The 17701-nt window shown below is 37.9% G+C and overlaps 1 protein-coding gene across 1 annotated transcript in view; it reads left to right on the forward strand.

The window, feature by feature from the left end:
- The window catches only part of Esp (Epidermal stripes and patches), a 189142-nt gene that overhangs the window by 140211 nt on the left and 31230 nt on the right, over positions 1-17701 (forward strand). Inside the window, exons 8-10 of the mRNA XM_067150254.2 lie at positions 5397-5573; positions 7672-7833; positions 12406-12546. Of these exons, the coding sequence (XP_067006355.2) occupies positions 5397-5573; positions 7672-7833; positions 12406-12546 (480 nt within the window). The remainder of the gene's footprint in view (positions 1-5396; positions 5574-7671; positions 7834-12405; positions 12547-17701) is intronic.

The following is a 17701-nucleotide window of genomic DNA, read 5'->3' on the forward strand; positions in this document are numbered from 1 at the left end:
TTTATTATTTATCGCATTCAACGCAGCTTGCGAATCACTTAATAACCGACATTTCTTATTATTAGATTTGCACCATTCGATCGCAGACTTGATCGCCCACAGTTCAGCCTGGAAAATAGAGCATGCGGAAGAGAGTTTGTATTAGGATGAAAACACCTCAGAATTATTTTCATGAACAACGAAGGCGCATCCAACTTTGTCCTGTTCATCTGTGCTTGGTATGCAAGATCCATCTGTGCTGATAAAAGTTAAATTTATTTTGCACTTCATGTAAAGTTTTTCCACACTTTTCAGTGGATGGTTTCCTAGCATGATGTTCACTGGTCATCCTTCTATGTTTATTGCCATTGCTACTCTTTTGGCTTTGCTTATCTTGAGATTGAATCCCTGGAATTTAATCTTTCATCTGTTGAGTCTCAACTGTACCTGTTCCTCAATTTCTCCCCAGATCATGACATCATCAGCAAAAGCCATTTGCATTAAGTTCACTACATGTTTTTCATTATGTCATTCATTATGGTGATAAATAACAATGGGATAGTGCATTGTGTTGCTAGACTCCACTTTTGGCCTGGAACCAGGATGAATTGAACACAGCTGTTACAGTGCTCATACAGCACCTGAACATTGCTCATCAGTCTCTCCAGCATGTTTCTCTTTCTCAAGCATTCATGTATCTTCTCTCTTGCAATGCTGTCATATGCCATCTCAGTATCCAGGAAAACCATGAACTGATCTTTGCCTTCCTCCTAATATTTCTCCATTAACCTTCAACTGACCGACCGACCGATACTGATCCACATTTAAGGTAGTCGCCCAGGTGGCAGATTCCCTATTTTTGTTTTCCTAGCCTTTTCTTCAATGATTTCAAAGAAATTGGAAATTTATTGAACATCTCCCTTGCTAAGTTATTCCAATCCCTAACTTCCCTTCTTATAAACAAATATTTGCCCCAATTTTTCCTCTTGAATTCCAACTGTATCTTCATATTGTGATCTTTCCTACTTTTAAAGACACCTCCCAAACTTATTCATGTATTAATGTCATTCCACACCATCTCTTCACTGACAACTCAAAACATAACACTTATTTGAGCAGCTCGTCTTCTTTCTCCCAAGTCCTCCCAAGTTCTTTTCAGCCTTATGCATGTCACATACCAGATTTTTCTAGATGATTTGTCAATGGTTGAAATAGGCTAAAAATACCTTTATTTACACAGTTACTGAACAGTCATGGAACAACAGCATTAGCAATAGTTTCCTCTTGGTTCTTTTACCAGAACTTGATAATAGTGTGATATATGTCCACAGCTTGTTTCACTGAAACTTATCTTCACTATACTCATAAAAGTCAGGCGCATCATCATTCTCTAAAATTTCTAAAATATAATCTTCTTTCATGCATTCTTTACACTTCTGCGCACCTATTTCAAAAGAAAGAAAAACACAAGGTACATACAGTAATTGTCGTCAAAATATGGTAAGACAATTTATGAATCTTCCGTCATCTGAACAGAACATATGATGAACAACAAAACTACTTCACCAAGCTGAACTCGGAAGTGGAGAAGAGAGCACTTCTTGAAATCCGAGTTAACTCGTGTCTGGGACAGTGGGTGACATGTTGACATCCAAGTTAACTCAGGCATGGGATGGAAAAGGTTAACGTCCAGACACTGAAGATTAGGTCTATTGTGGAGCTATTAGGCCTGAAGCCATACTTCCTCTCCCCTGTGGGTGAGGGTGGTAAGATAACATCCACGGTATTCCCTGCCTGTCATAAAAGGCAACTAAATGGGGGATCAGGGGCTCTCAACTTGGGAGCATGGGTTTGTGACCATGGTTCCCCTAGCTGAGTCTGGTATTGGTTACACTTACTTGTGTCAGGCTCTTCACTTTCATCTTTCCTATCCAACCTCCCTTGGTCAACTCTTGTTCTTTTCGGACCCTGATTGTATTAGGTTTTCGAGGCCTGGAGAGTCTTTCAATTTCACGCCCTTCATTGCCCTTCCCTTCCTTTTGCTGATACCTTCATTTTTTGAAGTGTCTGACCTCTTCTATTTTTCCCCCTCTGATTAGTGTTAATAGAGCATGGTGCACCATCATACTATTCCTCTTCTAACTGTGACTCTAAGATGACTTGCACTCTCTGAGATCAAAGATCATCTTGAGAATTTTAAACTCATGAGAAAGGAGCATTATTTCCCAGTAGTTGGAGCAATTTTGGTGGTTTCCTTTCTTAAACAGGGGATAATGACACCATCGCTCCAATCAACAGGAATCTTGTCATCCTTCCACACTACATTGAGCATGCTGTGTAGCCACTGTAAATCCAGGACTCCTGCTGCTTTAATCATATCTGTGTTGACTTCATCGATTCCTGGAGATTTCCTTTGCAGCATTTTCTTAAGAGATGCTTCTGTTTTTCCCATGTAATGGACCCCCTTTGGGTGGGGGATGCAGACTATGAATACACCCATGGTATCCCCTGCCTGTCATAAGAGGCAACTAAAAGGGGCAACCAAGGGATGCTGAGTTTTGAACCATGAGATTACCTGTGATTAGTACCATAATGCGAGGAACAACATGAGTCGACTTCTTGCGATTAGTACCACTATGTGAGGAATACTATGGGTTTACAGTACCTGTGTATAGTATCCTCCACTATGACGGAGGCTCCCCTCTGTCCAGGTTCGGTTGGAACACCCCGAGCAGAAAAAAATGAGGCTACACTCGCTGGGGTGTTTCATCATCTGGTTGTGGACATCATGGGTCTACGCTTCGAGGAACACCACGGGTCTGGGTGTTGCTTGTGATTAGTACACTATGAGCGATGCCTTGGGTCTGCATTGCCTGTGAATAGTATCCACTATGTGAGAAACATCATGGGATAGTACGGGTCCCTGTGATTAGTATCACTATGTGAGGAACACCATGGGTTTGCGTTACCTATGAGTGGCAGAATTATGTGAGGAAATACCATAGGTCTGCATGACCTGTTCATAGTACATTACCTGTAAGTAGTACTACAGTGTGAGGAACACCATGAGTCTATGTTACTTATAATTAGTACCACGACATGGGAAATACCATGGTTCTACTTAACTAGTGATAAGTACCATTATGAGGGGCAGTTGACCTGGATTTTGGATCCCTTTTGACAACAAGCATCATTGATTCAAGACTGTGCTTTGGAAGCAGCCCTTAGGTCAGTATATACCATTGTTTAAAGTTAGTTTCTGGGAAGGTGGGGCATTGCGGGTTAGATCCACTGATTTTATTTTCATAATCCTTGTTCATCGTCATCTTTTTGAATCCTAGTTAGTGGATTGGTTTTGGAATTTTTTTAACTTTGAATATTGCGAGTTGGATCTGCTGATTATTTTACATTCATATTCACCCATTCATTCTTCATCATCAAGTTTTGAATTTTGGTCAGTGGGTGAATTTTGGAATTTTAAACTGTCATTACATTTCATCTCATTTTGTACCATTAGGAGCCAATGACCTAGATGTTAGGCCCCTTTAAACAACAAGCATCATCATCATCATCATCATCATCATCCACATAATGGATTGTTTAGGTTTCAACAGCTGCTTCTGACCTCTTCAACAGGTGATCAGAGGATTTCCCAGAACCTCTCTGATGTCCTCTCTTTCCTGGCTAGGTTTTGTTTGGGATCCTCAATTGCCTTGATGATTTCAACTGCATTCCTTTTGTTTCTTGATTACTTTATACCAGGGTCTCTTGATTTGGAGCAATAGTGCTGTCTCTCTCTTTCCCCACGCCTGTGTCGCTCGCTCCGCCTGTCTCCCTCTTCCTCACTTGCTCCAAATTCAAGACGAGTTGAGCCGAGCTTAGCCGAGTATCCCAGAGACGAAGCGTTGGTCTGAGCCGAGCCGAGTGGGACCAATGCACTGTGCACAGGAATCCTACACCTCAGTTTGCATGCGTGAGATTTTGGGCATTTGAGAGGCCCTGCTCTGTACAATAGTTTCATATTGCCTCTGCTGTCTTTCTCCAGTTTTTGAATTAAGCATAAAGAACAATGATCCAAATCAAATTTACAAGATCCCAGAATTGCCTCACCTTCATAGCATTCAGTCTACCAGAGCTCTGATCTGAGGGTTGTGTGTGTGGTGCCCTACTACAGCCATATTCAAGAATATTTATTTTTAAACTGAAAAATTAGTGACTGAGAATGACTGTTCAAAAATTGGTTGAAAACAGTAACAAAGTCAGTGTAATTCATGATGTCTGAAAAACTAGTTTAAAATGCTTTATTGTAATGTTTAGAATTTTGCTCTAATTGTCTTTAGGTTGGCTCTGTGGTGTTGTGCACTCACCAGCTACTAGATCGCACCATTGTCTACGTCTGTGGTGAGTTTCAGCGGTATCAGATCAGTACAGCTTGTGCTGTTGCGACATAAAGATGGCTGCGCCACTCTCTGTTTGCACCAAGGAAGAACAGTTTTCTGTAATCCATTTTTTGTGGCCTGAGGGTGTACCAGGAGTGAAAATTCATGGAAGACTTTCAGCATAATTATGGGGACAATGTTTTGCCACAGCAAAGTGTTTACCAGTGGATTGAACAATTCAAAAGTTGTCGCATGCATGTGAAGGATGAGGAAAAATCTGGGCATCCATCTGCAGCCGTAACTGATGCCAACTTTGAACAAGTGCACGATATGGCCTGAATAACAGACGAGTGACTGTTCTATGAATTTCCACACCTGGTACACCCTCAGACCACAAAAACGGATTATGGAATGCTGTTCTTTCTTGGTGCAAACAGAGAGTGGCGAGGCCATCTTTACGTCACAACAGCATCTGAACAACTAAGGTTAAGTTATGAGTAGGTTCCCACCTTCCAATACTTATCAATTTCTATATTATAGGTTTATTAATTACATAATATAAACCATATAATCTCTAGTACATGTTTTGTTCCGATTATGGAACATCTTCAGCTAAAATTTGACAAAATGGCAAGACAATTAAAATACATTGATGTTATGCCATTTTGTCAAATTTTAGCTGAAGATGTTCCATAATCGGAACGAAACATGTACTAGAGATTATATGGTTTATATTATGTAATTAATAAACCTATTATATAGAAATTGATAAGTATTGGAAGGTGGGAACCTATTCATAACTTAACCTTAGTTGTGCTGAGCCAATACGGAATAAATATGAGATTTATAAGCTACAACAGCATCTGATCATGCTGAAACCTATCACAGATGTAGACAATGGTGCCATCTAGCAACTGGTGAGCACTCAACGCCATAGAGCCAACCTAAAGACAATTAGAGCAAAATTTCAGATACTTATTGACTTGTCCTCATATATTTGTGGATATCTGACTACAGCAATTCTTTTTTCCTTTTCAGGTTACATTCCTCCAGGCATGCCCGCCTTTCAACTGCCTCCCTTTGGCTTTACTAAGATAGATAATGGAACTGAGAAGTATATAGACTTCGTGGATATGTGTTCTGAATTGGGCTCCGGGATCATCGTACTGCCATTGGTTGGCCTGCTGGAGAGCATTGCAATCTGCAAAGCTTTTTGTGAGTAAAGTTAACTATTTTTCCCAATTTATTTAAAAACTATAATATTCCTTCTGTCATTCAGCAGTATAGAGGTAGGGAGTCTGCCTCTTACCTGGAGGCCCCAGGCTCAATTTATTAGTCGGGTTAGGGCTTTTTACCTGGATTTGAAGGCTGGTTCAAGGTCCTCTCAGCCTACACAAGAACAATTGAGGAGCTATCTGATGGTGAGATAGTCGCCCAGATCTAGGAAGCCTAGGATAATGGCCAAGAGGATCAGTCACCATCTCGTAATATGCAGGGCTTTGGGTTGAGCAGAAGTCACTTACAAGCTATAGCACTGTAGGTTTCGGTTTGTTATTGATCATACAGTATCACCACAATAAATTCATCATCATTGTTATGTGTTGATTCCACCAACACCATATTAAGTTGTCATTGTATTAACATTTTTCAATCACTGATCATCTTCCTCTGTCTCTCATCCATCACCTCCTGTTCTGCTCCAAAAGTGGAGCACTTACCATCAAAAATCATACAAAAACCTTGCTCCAAAGAAATGATAATGTTATAAATTGTTTGATAATTCATAAAATCTCTTGTTTGATTCTTTCTATAACTATGTTTTCTTTTCTTAGCCATTGACTCTCCAAAGAAATTCCTCCAAGGGCTTGGGAGTAAGATGACATGCTTGTCTAAGTGGTATGTTGATATACATGTTGATTCCCATACGGAACCTGAAATATTTGTCCCGAATTAGTAAATTTATAATACGAATATAAATACTCCATTATTGGACATAAATTTTCCAGCTAACTCATTCCTGGTTGCCAGCATTTCACCCCAGTGTGCTAAATTGAGCTCATCAGTTGGTAAATAGCATACCCATCAAGACGCATGGCTGGTGCATACTGTGGAGATCACTGTGTATGCACTAGCCATGCATCGTAATGGGTATGGGACCATTTATACCACAAATGGCCTTATCTGTGATTCCAGTTCTTTTCTCATATGATATGCAAGGAAACATGAAGGTACTACAATAATACCGCCTTCCAGAACCTCCATCTCTATCTTTACAGGATCTGATAAAGCTTCACCTACTGTAATTCTCTGGAATCTGTTTTCTAAAAATTTAGTCACCCATTTAATCACTCTTGTCTAGTCCAATAGCCCTTGTCAGTTGTTTTCCATGATCTGCCCTACCTTGGATAGGTCAATAATGATGCAGTGCATTTACAGCTTGATTGACTTATGATATCTTATACATAAGCTGGATGAAACAGAAGTGAAAACAATGAGAACAATTGCTAGCACAATTTGTTTGGTTTAAGTTGGGAATGAATGCATGTTCTGTATTGAGTAACAGGGATCATGTGAAGTAGGTTACCTAGAAAAATGAGGGTTGAGAAAAGTAGAGGAGACCTAGTAGGCTAGATGATAGACTCATTGTCTGAAAGGTACTTGCCTGTGAGTGAATGCCTCTGATGATGATGGTGATGATGATGATGATGATGATGATGATGATGATGATGATGATGATGATGATGATGACTTCATCGTTGGCAGTTACTCATCTCTAATGGCTAATAAATCACGCTGATTCACAGCGGTTTGTGTTTAAATTTCCGGTGACTGTACAGGCTAATTCTTGTGTAGAAATTATATCCACGCACCATGCAGCTTAGGGACAGGTGAGATCTTGGCTGGGTTTGGCAGAGTTTGCATTCTTGTCACTTAATTTCTTCATGTCTGCAGCGTTCTTGTTCGAAGTGTTGAACTGAGGCACAGACAGTTTTCTGCCAAAATGAACAGTCCTCGGCAAGTGTTCCCAGGTTTATGGGTTTATTTCTGTCATCTTTAAAGGTTTGTTTCAGTTGTATGGGCAACGGTTATCTCATTTCTGATGTATTAATTAGGTGGATTTAAACTTTTATTTCTGTTAATAAAATTGTTTCAGGTGGTCTTTGAAGCATCTCCAGGGGGCACCCCATGGTCTCAAATCAGAGCCAAGTTCACTATAGATGATGACACAACAGTGTGTAATAAAGATATTTGTATGCTTAATTAACTTTAGCATTTAGTTCTCCTGTCTTTATGACCTTTGTTCTCTTTGCAGCTAATGGCAAACCTGTTGATGCAACCCAAGAATTACTGGCTATTGGCTTAGGTAACATCAGCAACTCATTTGTACAAGGCTTCCCAGGCTGCGGATCACTGTCCCGCAGTGCTGTCAACAACTCAAGTGGAGTGAGGACCACCCTTGGTGGATTGTACACAGGTATACATCCCAGCAACTTCCCTTTACCTTTTATCTCAAGCGACCCTAGCCAGAGTGCCAGAGTCTGAAAATGTTTCTTCTTTTGTCTTAATATTCTGTCATCTTTCACTACAGGGCTAAGGAGCCAGCCCTGTGGGCAGGAGTAGCATGTGTGCCTCTTACTCAGAGGCTCCAGATTTAATTGCCAGCCTGTCCAAGGATTTTAATTCTGGGCTGAGGGAAACACTAGGGTTCACTTAGCCTTTTTACATGAACTTAACAACTGTCCAATATGAGAATCGACAAACCTTCCCAAGTAAGCTGAGCAATATGGCTGAGGATGTGGCACTCTATTATTTGCAGGCCAAGGTGCTAAGAGACTGTTGTACTATGGTTTTCTTTTACAAGGCTAAGGAAGTAGAGACTAAGGACTAATAAAGTTTATATTTCTTTCAGTCTTTGTTGGTGATGTGTTGGTGAGAATTGGTTTAAGCAGAAATGCAATAAAATAGCCATCCTCTTTAACTCTGGCCATAGAAAGAGGAATGACATCATCAGTTAAATAAGAAAAAAAGAGCTTCTAATATTCATCAAGGAGCGAAAGGTCAGGTACATCGAGGGACTATGAGACTCTTTTCACTGTCTTCCTACGAAGGTTGGCAGTCCATTATTATAATCAGTCACAAAAAAGGGGCTAAAAAAATGTCAATAGAAGTTTGTCCATAACAGTGGCGCAAGTCTTTAAGCCAGGAATTTCTCCATCTCCCCACAGATCGCTAACCTTCAAATTTCCCCTTGATGATGAGTTGGAGAATTTCACATCGATCATCTCCCATGATGTGCCCAATGTATCTGAGCTTTCACTCCTAGATGATAGTTAGAAGCTTGTTTTTTCTTGTTTAACAGTTAAGGACTTCCTCCTCAATCTTCCTGTGAGAGTTTCTAGGCCTCACAAAATACCAGAAGAAGGCATTGGAGGTCGAATAGATAAGATAGAAGTAAGGAGACTGGCACACTGCCAGACTTAGGCAGGGACCTTGTGGTCACTATTATACACTCCCAATTAACAGTCCTTGTGTTTGTCCCTTTAAGTCACTTCTCATGACAGGCAGAAGATATCATGGGAGTTCTCAGCATTATTATCAGTGTTGATTCTCTAAATATCTCATCTTACTTCACCTAGAACTGAGGGAAACCATGTATGTGAATATGATTGTTCCAATAGTTTGTTATTTTTGAGGTCACTGAAACCAACATATACATTTTTAGTTAGGATAAATTGAAGGAACTTACCAGGAAATTTAATATGGCGAAGAAGTCAGTAAGAAAAACATGATGGCAAGTATAATTGGCAGTCATAAAAATTTAGGTACTTTAACCCCTCAGCGTTGGAGCCACTTAAAGAGCTTCCTACTCCACTGCTGGAGGATATTTCAAATACGTACAAATGAAATACATTAATTCACTTAAAACATTATTACAAGTGTATGAGTATCCCGATATTCATGAAATTTTGAATTGTTTATGACAAAACTGTGTATATGCAGATAATTATGTAATTGTTACCTTAGTAATTTAGTTTGGTGTGATAGAGTTTGACGTACTCCCCAAGACAGAGACCCATGTCACATTCCTAGCAGCAGTAAACCAATGTCTTCATTTTGCCATGCTTTGAACACATGATACAATGTCCCTGAGATTTATCTCAGATTTGAGTGCTAATTTTGTTATAAAATGTCTTTCCTGCAACCTTGGAACTGTATTAACTGATGCGCGCCGGCCTTGAAGATTTTGTTCCCTGCCCAGCAATCGTATCCATTATTTCTTTATTTTATTCTGTAGTAAAGAATGAAGCAAACAGACTTTTTAAAAACAAGAGATTAATTCTCAGACGAGCTTGACAAAATATTTATCCTTGCATGAACAACTATATGTAAATGAACTACAATTCTTATTTTACAACACTGATAAACCCCAACATTTCTCCTTGGAATCAAAACCATTTGCATTTTGATAACTCCAGAAACTCTGTACGCTACAACCGTAAATGTACAGCCATGTATGGGTCTATACCATGTATAGGGATTGGCAGCTATGGAAGAAAAGAGGGTGTATACCACGTATAGAGGTCAGCGCTGAGGGGTTAAAGCAGAAACAGGTTCCTGAAAGGTTGTCCCAGGAATCATTAATGAACAAGGGGAGTGTATACGAAGATTTACAGAAGACAGAAGTATTAAGAAGTGGTGAGACTTAGCAAGATTGAAGTGCTTCAAAAAGAAAACTTGTAATGCTAGAGGAGGAGAATTTTGCTTAAAATTTACTGGATGTTTCTAAAAATGGTGGAAGTATAGATCTGTTTTCCCAGCTGAGTAAAGTGTAAATACTGTGATGGGTCTGAATGTTTCTCACTAGAGCAGAAAGCACAATGCTAGGAAGAGATTATGTTGCAGATTGTTGCTAAGTGTAGGATTTGTGAATTTTATTCAGTCTACAAGAAATTCACCATTATACAATGGTAAATATTATGGAATAAATATGAGACTAGTTTATGGCATGAGATGTATAGGGAAGCCCCAAAAGTATGCAGATTCTGGTAGCACTCTAGAACAAAGGGACCAGCATGTAACACATTATTAGGTGACTGTAGCATGGGAATTTCCTGGATGTTGCCAGCTCAAAATTCATACAGTTGAGGAGAGGATGAAGCTCTACCGAGCGTTGTAACTAATGATTTATGGAGAGATTTTTTTCCAAATAAAATACCCAATACACTAGAGTCCCGTTAATCCGAACCCCGTTAATCCGAAATTCCGGTTAATCCGAACTGAAGTATTCAATTTTTTTTAAATTCTCCTTATTGAAATGAAAGAACATATTATAGAATGAAGATTTCCTTGCATTTTACTATTCATATTTTATTAGAATAACTTAATGTAAACATAATTACACATCATAAACTATCAATCACCGTTTATCTTTACAAAGTCTGTTAGTTTCTTTTGCCGTAGTGATTGGAACCTACTCGAAGATGCAGTGTTAAACCAGCGTCTCATAAACATCACATCAGTGGGCGTAGCAGCGGAATGTTGCTCGACGTAGCGTACTGCAAGTTCTAAGGCGGCCGCGGCATCTGAATGTGACACTAGTTGTTCATTGTGGTCTTCTTCGTCGTCACTCTGTTCCTCATCAACTCCAGATTCTTTCTCCACCATAGCTACAATTCCTTGGTTTGTTTGTAATTGATGACAGTCATTTCCATCCGCTCGCTAATGTCATTTTCACTGTCCCTCGTCTACGGGTTCTTAAATACCCTACTGTAATTTTGTATTTTGTTAATGTAACTGCTAAAGAATGGACATTTCAAATTACAGTATGTACTGTACTGTATTGTAGAAACTATTTTTCCGCAGACGGTTGAGGCGCTGGCCTTCTGACACCAACTTGGCAGGTTTGATCCTGGTTCAGTCCTGTGGTATCTGAAGGTGCTCAAATACGTCAGCCTCGTGTAAGTAGATTTACTGGCAGATAAAAGAACTCCTGCGGGAGAAAATCCCAGCACCTAGGCGTCTCTGGAAACCGTAAAAGTAGTTAGCGGGACGTAAAAGCAATAACATTATTATTAGAAAATATTTTCCGGTTAATCCGAAAATTTTGTAATCCGAACAGGCTGCGGTCCCAATTAGTTTGGATTAACGAGACTCTACTGTATATATAATTATATGAAATTATAAAAATAGTAATAATAAATATGGAGAAAATTACCTGAATGTATGGTATTTGAAGATCCACCAGAAGTTGTGTTGCGCCTACTTGTACTTCAGTTCAGTTCACCACATAAGTGACAACAGCATTCTATTCAGGGATTCCCCATTCAGCTGGGCTAAAAGTGTCGTTTACTGCCATCTGTCAAGCTATTCAAGCACTATGTGTATGGTGTAACTTTCGCCTGTTTGATGTATTAAATTCAGCTTGTGGGCAAACTGTTGTATAAGACGACATGAATTATGTGATATATGATGGTAAGAATGGAGAGGGTGAAACCTGGTGCTGGCACATAGCCTACTCCTGTCAAATAGCACCATGGGGTCTTTTCAAGGCTTAACATTCCCATCCAACAGACGAATCATTATCAACACTGTCATATGCCCTCACTCCATATGAACACTGCAGAGAGGTTTGGAATTGAATCCGGGCTTTTTGTATGCAATCTAGCAATTAGAAATTGTATACCACCACCTCTCCTACCCTCTCGCCAACATTCTAATGGTGAAACGTTTTTTTGACCAACAGGACTCGAACTGACTAACCATGGTGTCAGACCATATAGACTTGATGCCCTAACAATCATGGCCAGCAGGCAGGCCCGCAGGCAAATTGTTATGGGATTAAATATATTAAATTCCACCCTTTGAGGATTAAATAATTATTTTAAGTTACTATAAACCATACTGTACTAGTGAAATTCTACTTCATGTTGTCTGTAGTCTCCGAGTAAGAAACCTTGCAACTAGCGACCTTTTCGATGTCATTTCATCAGGCATATACAATACTTCCCTTGTGAATGTTGTTCTAAGTTTTAATATTTGTTTTCAGGTATTTTGGTGATATTTGCACTGCTCTTCTTCACGCCGTACTTCTCATTTATTCCGAAAGCTGCTCTGGCAGCCATCATCATTGCTGCTGTTATATTCATGGTTGAAGTCCATGTTGTAATTCCGATATGGAAAACTAAAAGTAAGTTTAAACATAATACCTTTTAATGTATTAATATTTTGTTTAATGGCACAAAGACATGATCATGTTTTGAGTGCATGCCATATGAACTGCAACAAACTACACCAAAATCTTGATATTTTGTGAAGGCCTCTCTGATATGGCTTCCTCACAGGAAATCACAACTGTGAAGGTTTTTTAACAGTTTCATTCAACATTAACTCTAAATACAACATGATACATCATCACAGACACTCTGGGAGATTATGGTTTTCTAGCAGATGAAGAAGTCACTGATCTAGCTACTGAAAGAAGTAATCAACATATTGACGTGATAGCCTTTAAACCTGGAAGCAAGAAAGGAATCGTTTTGGATCCTATGATATGCTTCAAGACTCACATCGACCAACTAGAATGAGACACCAAGAAGAGATAGATTTATCCACCTATGATATTTATGTACAGTAATGGTGCCACATGTGCTCTGATGCTTATTATACTGGTACTTTTTGTCCTTACAGCAACTTGCCTTTTGTAAGTGAGAAGTAGTAATAATAAATGTACAAGAGCAAATACCATGGACTTATGCTGGTTGCTTGTGGTAATCATCGCTGTTCAGTGGCGCCGACTTTGAGGGGGCAAGGCATTTTCTGCCCCCTCCCCCAAACGATCTTAGGGGAGCAGAGTACCATTTTGCCTCTGCCACCATAAAAAACGTGGAGTTTGGTAGTCTTCGGAGGCTGCTAAGGCGTTAAATCTAGAGAAGGTGGTAGATAGTTTTATGTCAAGAAATAAGATTAGAAAGAAACTACATTTCCCAATGGAGACTGTTCAGGTGGTACATCTGGTGGTAGAGCTTTTCACATTTTGTTTCATAAAATGCGTAATATACAGTAATAGGACATTTATTAAGAAAATGAATTTATGAAGCAAGTTTTAATTCTTTTACTTGTGATTGTTTTTGATAGCTTCATACATAAAACATTCCTTCAAAATATTTTTTTATGAATCAATTTCTATTTTTCTGTTTACTTGTGAATATTATTGAAAACTCCATACATAAGACTTATTCAAAAATGTATTTGACAAACAAACTCTATTACAGTATTGTTCTTTTTTTCTGTTTGTTATTATTATTATTATTATTATTATTATTATTATTATTATTATTATTATTATTATTATTATTATTATTATTATTATTATTATTATTATTATTATTATAATATAGGAATGTCTTACCTAATGAAGTTGTATACCAGGAAACTGAGTCAATAATAGACACAATGCAGAAAAGGAGGGTTACATTTTTCTGCCACATATCAAGACTACCAGAAACCAGGGTACTGAAACATCTTTTCAACTACTTTTGGAAAAGTAAAACCAAGAATAATTGGTTCTAAGAAGTCCAGGATGATTTAGATGAATTAGGTTTGACAATGCAGCAAATTGAAGACTGAGAAGAGAAGAGGATGCTGAGAAACAGAGACTTGAGACTTAAACTAAAAATGTTTACACGCAAACGGTACACCATAACTGAGGAAGAAAGGGCAGCCAGGTCAGAAAAAATGAAATAGCCCAAATTTGTAGTTAATACTCTTAAGACTTAAATGTAAATGGGTTGATTAAAGTGCTCCAGTGTGGGCATAAAATAATTAATAATATATAGGAATGTTTGCATTAATAGTTGTTCCTCATTTCACATGCCTGTGTTCATGTTAATCATGCCCCCCAATAATTACCCAAATATACCCATACAGTCTGCCACTGTTACAGACTCTCTCTGGGTATGGTAGTGTACTAATGCCCTCCACTTCACTCCATCCATTCCTCTTCAAATACTCTGTTAATGTTGATTCCTCTTTCTTTAATGCACTCCCTTACTACCTAGTTCTGGGGCAACTTCGAGGCCTTTTCCCTGTCATCATTGCCTTGTATGCCCACTTCAGCATTCTCATCATGTGCACAAACTACTAAAGCTTCTCTGAATCAATCTTGACCTGCAATTTCCCAACATCAACTCTCTGTCTTGTCACTTCATTGCATACCCTGTCTCATCTGATTTTCATTTAATACTAAGCTGTTGCCCAGGTGGCAGATTCCCCATCAGTTGCTTACCTAGTCTTTCCTTGAATGATTCCAAGAAGTGGGAAATTTATTAAGCATCTACAGTAGTAAATTATTCCAATCCTCTTTCAATTAACAAATATTTGCCCTAATTTATTCTCTTGAATTCCAACTTTACTAGTGGCCTGTCACAGCAATAGCTGCGAAGAAAGACTAAAAATGAAACTGATGATAAAGGAAGTGTGAGTGAAGTAACGGAAAATATACTGAACTCCGGAAGTCCATTTTAACAGTCATGAATCACTTTAATAAAGTAGGCTACAGTTCACTGTAAATGGTTGCATTTGACTATCCTACTCATTGACTAATGTTAGTATTTCATTGTAAACTATGTTTTTTGTGAAATACCCTTCAGTTTTGGGGAACTGATCCTGATATGGTGTAATTGTATATATGAATTTTTATTATTTGCTTTACATTGCACTGACACAATGATGGAATAGGAAAGGGTTAAAAGTAGAAAGTGACTGCGACCTTAAGTTAGGTACCATCTCAGCATTTACTTGGAGAAGAAGTGGGAAACCACGGAAAACCACTTTGAGGATGGCTGAGGTGGGAATCGAACCCCCTCTATTCAGTTGACCTCCCAAGGTGGAGTGGACCCCATTCCAGTCCTCGTACCTCTTTTCAAATTTTGGGAATCGAATCTGAGCCTCCAAGGGTGGCAGCTAATCACACTAACCACCACACCACAGGGGCAGACTGGTGTAGGTATAATTTTAATTTTGATATCCCTCACAGCTTTAACTCTATTAAATCTGTACCGGTATTAAAATACCTTGTCCTGACTGACTGACTGACTGACTGACTGACTGACAGATTCATCATCGCCGACCCAAAACTACTGGACATAAAGAAATGAAATTTTGGGGATACATTCTTATTACAATGTAGGTTCTCACTAAGGAAGGATTTTTTTTGGATATACCATCGCTAAGGGGGTGAAAAGGGAGGGGGGGTGAATTTTTAAAATGAGTGTACCTATATCTCGAAAACTGAACAGTTTAAAGAAGTGAACATTGGTATTTGGAATCTCCTTTAAAAAAGAAACTTATATTTTTTTGTTCTTGGAAAATCCTGTTAAGGTTGGGGGGGGGGAGTGAAAAGGTGAAAAAGGGGTTGAATAAATTTTATGTGGATACTTATATCTCAAAAACTGAAGATGTTAGAGTCATGAAATTTGGTTTTTGGAATCTCCTTTAAAAATAAAGAAACAGGAGTGACAAAGGGGGTGAATTCTTAAAATGAGTATATCTCAAAAACGTAACATGTTACAGAAGTGAAAATTGGTATTTGGAATCTCATGTAAAAGTAAAGCAACACACATAATTTGTTTTCTGAAAATCCACTTAAGGGGAAGTATTGAAGGGGGTAAATTTTTAAAATGAGCATATATACAGTAAATGTCAAAACATGTTACATACATCACTTTTAAAAATAAAAGTAACACATAATTGTTTGTTTTCAGAAAAAAACTCTTCAGGATGGGGGGTAAAAAGGACAGAAAAGGGGTTGAATTAATTTTATGTGGATACTTATATCTCAAAAACTGAAGATGTTAAAGACATGAAAATTGGTATTTGAAATCTCCTTTAAAAATAAACATATACTTTTTTCTTTTTGGAAAATATACTTAAGGGGTGGTGAACAGGAGTGACAAAGGGGATGAAGTCTTAAAATGGATATATGTAAAAAATGTAACACGATACAGATATGAAAATTGGTATTTGGAATCTCCTATAAACGTAAAGGAACATGCATAATTTGTTTTCAGAAAATCCACTTAAGGAGTGGGGTTGGTGAAGAAAAGTGAACTTAGTTGAATTCTTTTTATGGGGATATTTATAGATCAAATACTGAAGATGTTACAGACGTGAAAATTGATATTTAGAATCTCCTATAAAAATAAGGAAATACTTATTTTTTTGTTTTCAGAAAAATCCTCTTTTAAGGGGGTAAATAAAAGGTGAGAAAGGGATTGAATACCTTTCTGAGGATACTTATATCTCAAAAACTGAAGATTTACAGTTATGAAAAGTTGTATTTGGAATCTCCCTTAAAAATAAAGAATGAAGTATTGTTTTTTGTTTTTTGTGAAACCTACTTAAGGGGGGGTGGGGGGTTGAACAGGACTGACAAAGGGGGGTGAATTGTTTAAATGAGTATATCTCAAAATCACAACATGTTACAGGAAAAATTAGTTTTTTCAATCTCTTTTAAATATACAGTAACATATATTTTTTCTTTCCTGAAAAATCACTAGGAGTGGGGGGATAGAAAGGACTGAAAGAGGGGTTGAATTATTTTTATTAGAATACTGGTATCTCAAAATCTGAAGATATTACAGATGTGAAAATTGGTATTTGGAATCTCCTTTTAAAATAAAGAAACACATATTTTTGTTTTTTTGTTTTTTTGTTTTTGTAAGATCCAATTAAAGGGGGTGTAAAAAGGACTGAAAAAGGGTCGAATCCTTTTTATGTGGATACTTATATATCAAAAACTGAAGATGTTACAGACATGAAAATTTATATTTGGAATCTTCTTTAAAAATAAAGAAACACACATTGTTTTGTTTTTGGAAAATCTAATTAAGGGTGGTTAAATGAAGTAAATGAATTGAAAAGAATTTAATTCTTTGTATGAGGATACTTATATCATAAAAACGAAGGATGTTATGGATGTGAAAATTGGTATTTGGAATCTTCTTTAAAAATAAAGAAACGCGCATTTTTTTGTTGGGCCAAAGGTGGGAATCAACTTAAGCGGGGTGTAAAAGGAGTTGAATTCTTTTGTGAGGATACAAATAAGAATTGGACTTAAAACAATACACCCCCAAAGTGGTTTAGGCTGGGAGAAAAGGAATGATGACAAAAATATACGTTCATAAGAAACTGTTTGAATTACGAAGTTAAAATATTGAATGATATCCTAGGTGTTAAATAACAGAAGGTTTGAAACAAATTTAACCCCTCAGAGAGTTAAATGGGGGTTAAGATCCGAAAACAAGTCTATTAATTCCTTCCTCCAAAATGGTTTAACATACAAA

This window comes from Anabrus simplex, chromosome 6 (assembly GCF_040414725.1).
Source record: "Anabrus simplex isolate iqAnaSimp1 chromosome 6, ASM4041472v1, whole genome shotgun sequence".
Classification (NCBI taxonomy): domain Eukaryota; kingdom Metazoa; phylum Arthropoda; class Insecta; order Orthoptera; family Tettigoniidae; genus Anabrus; species Anabrus simplex.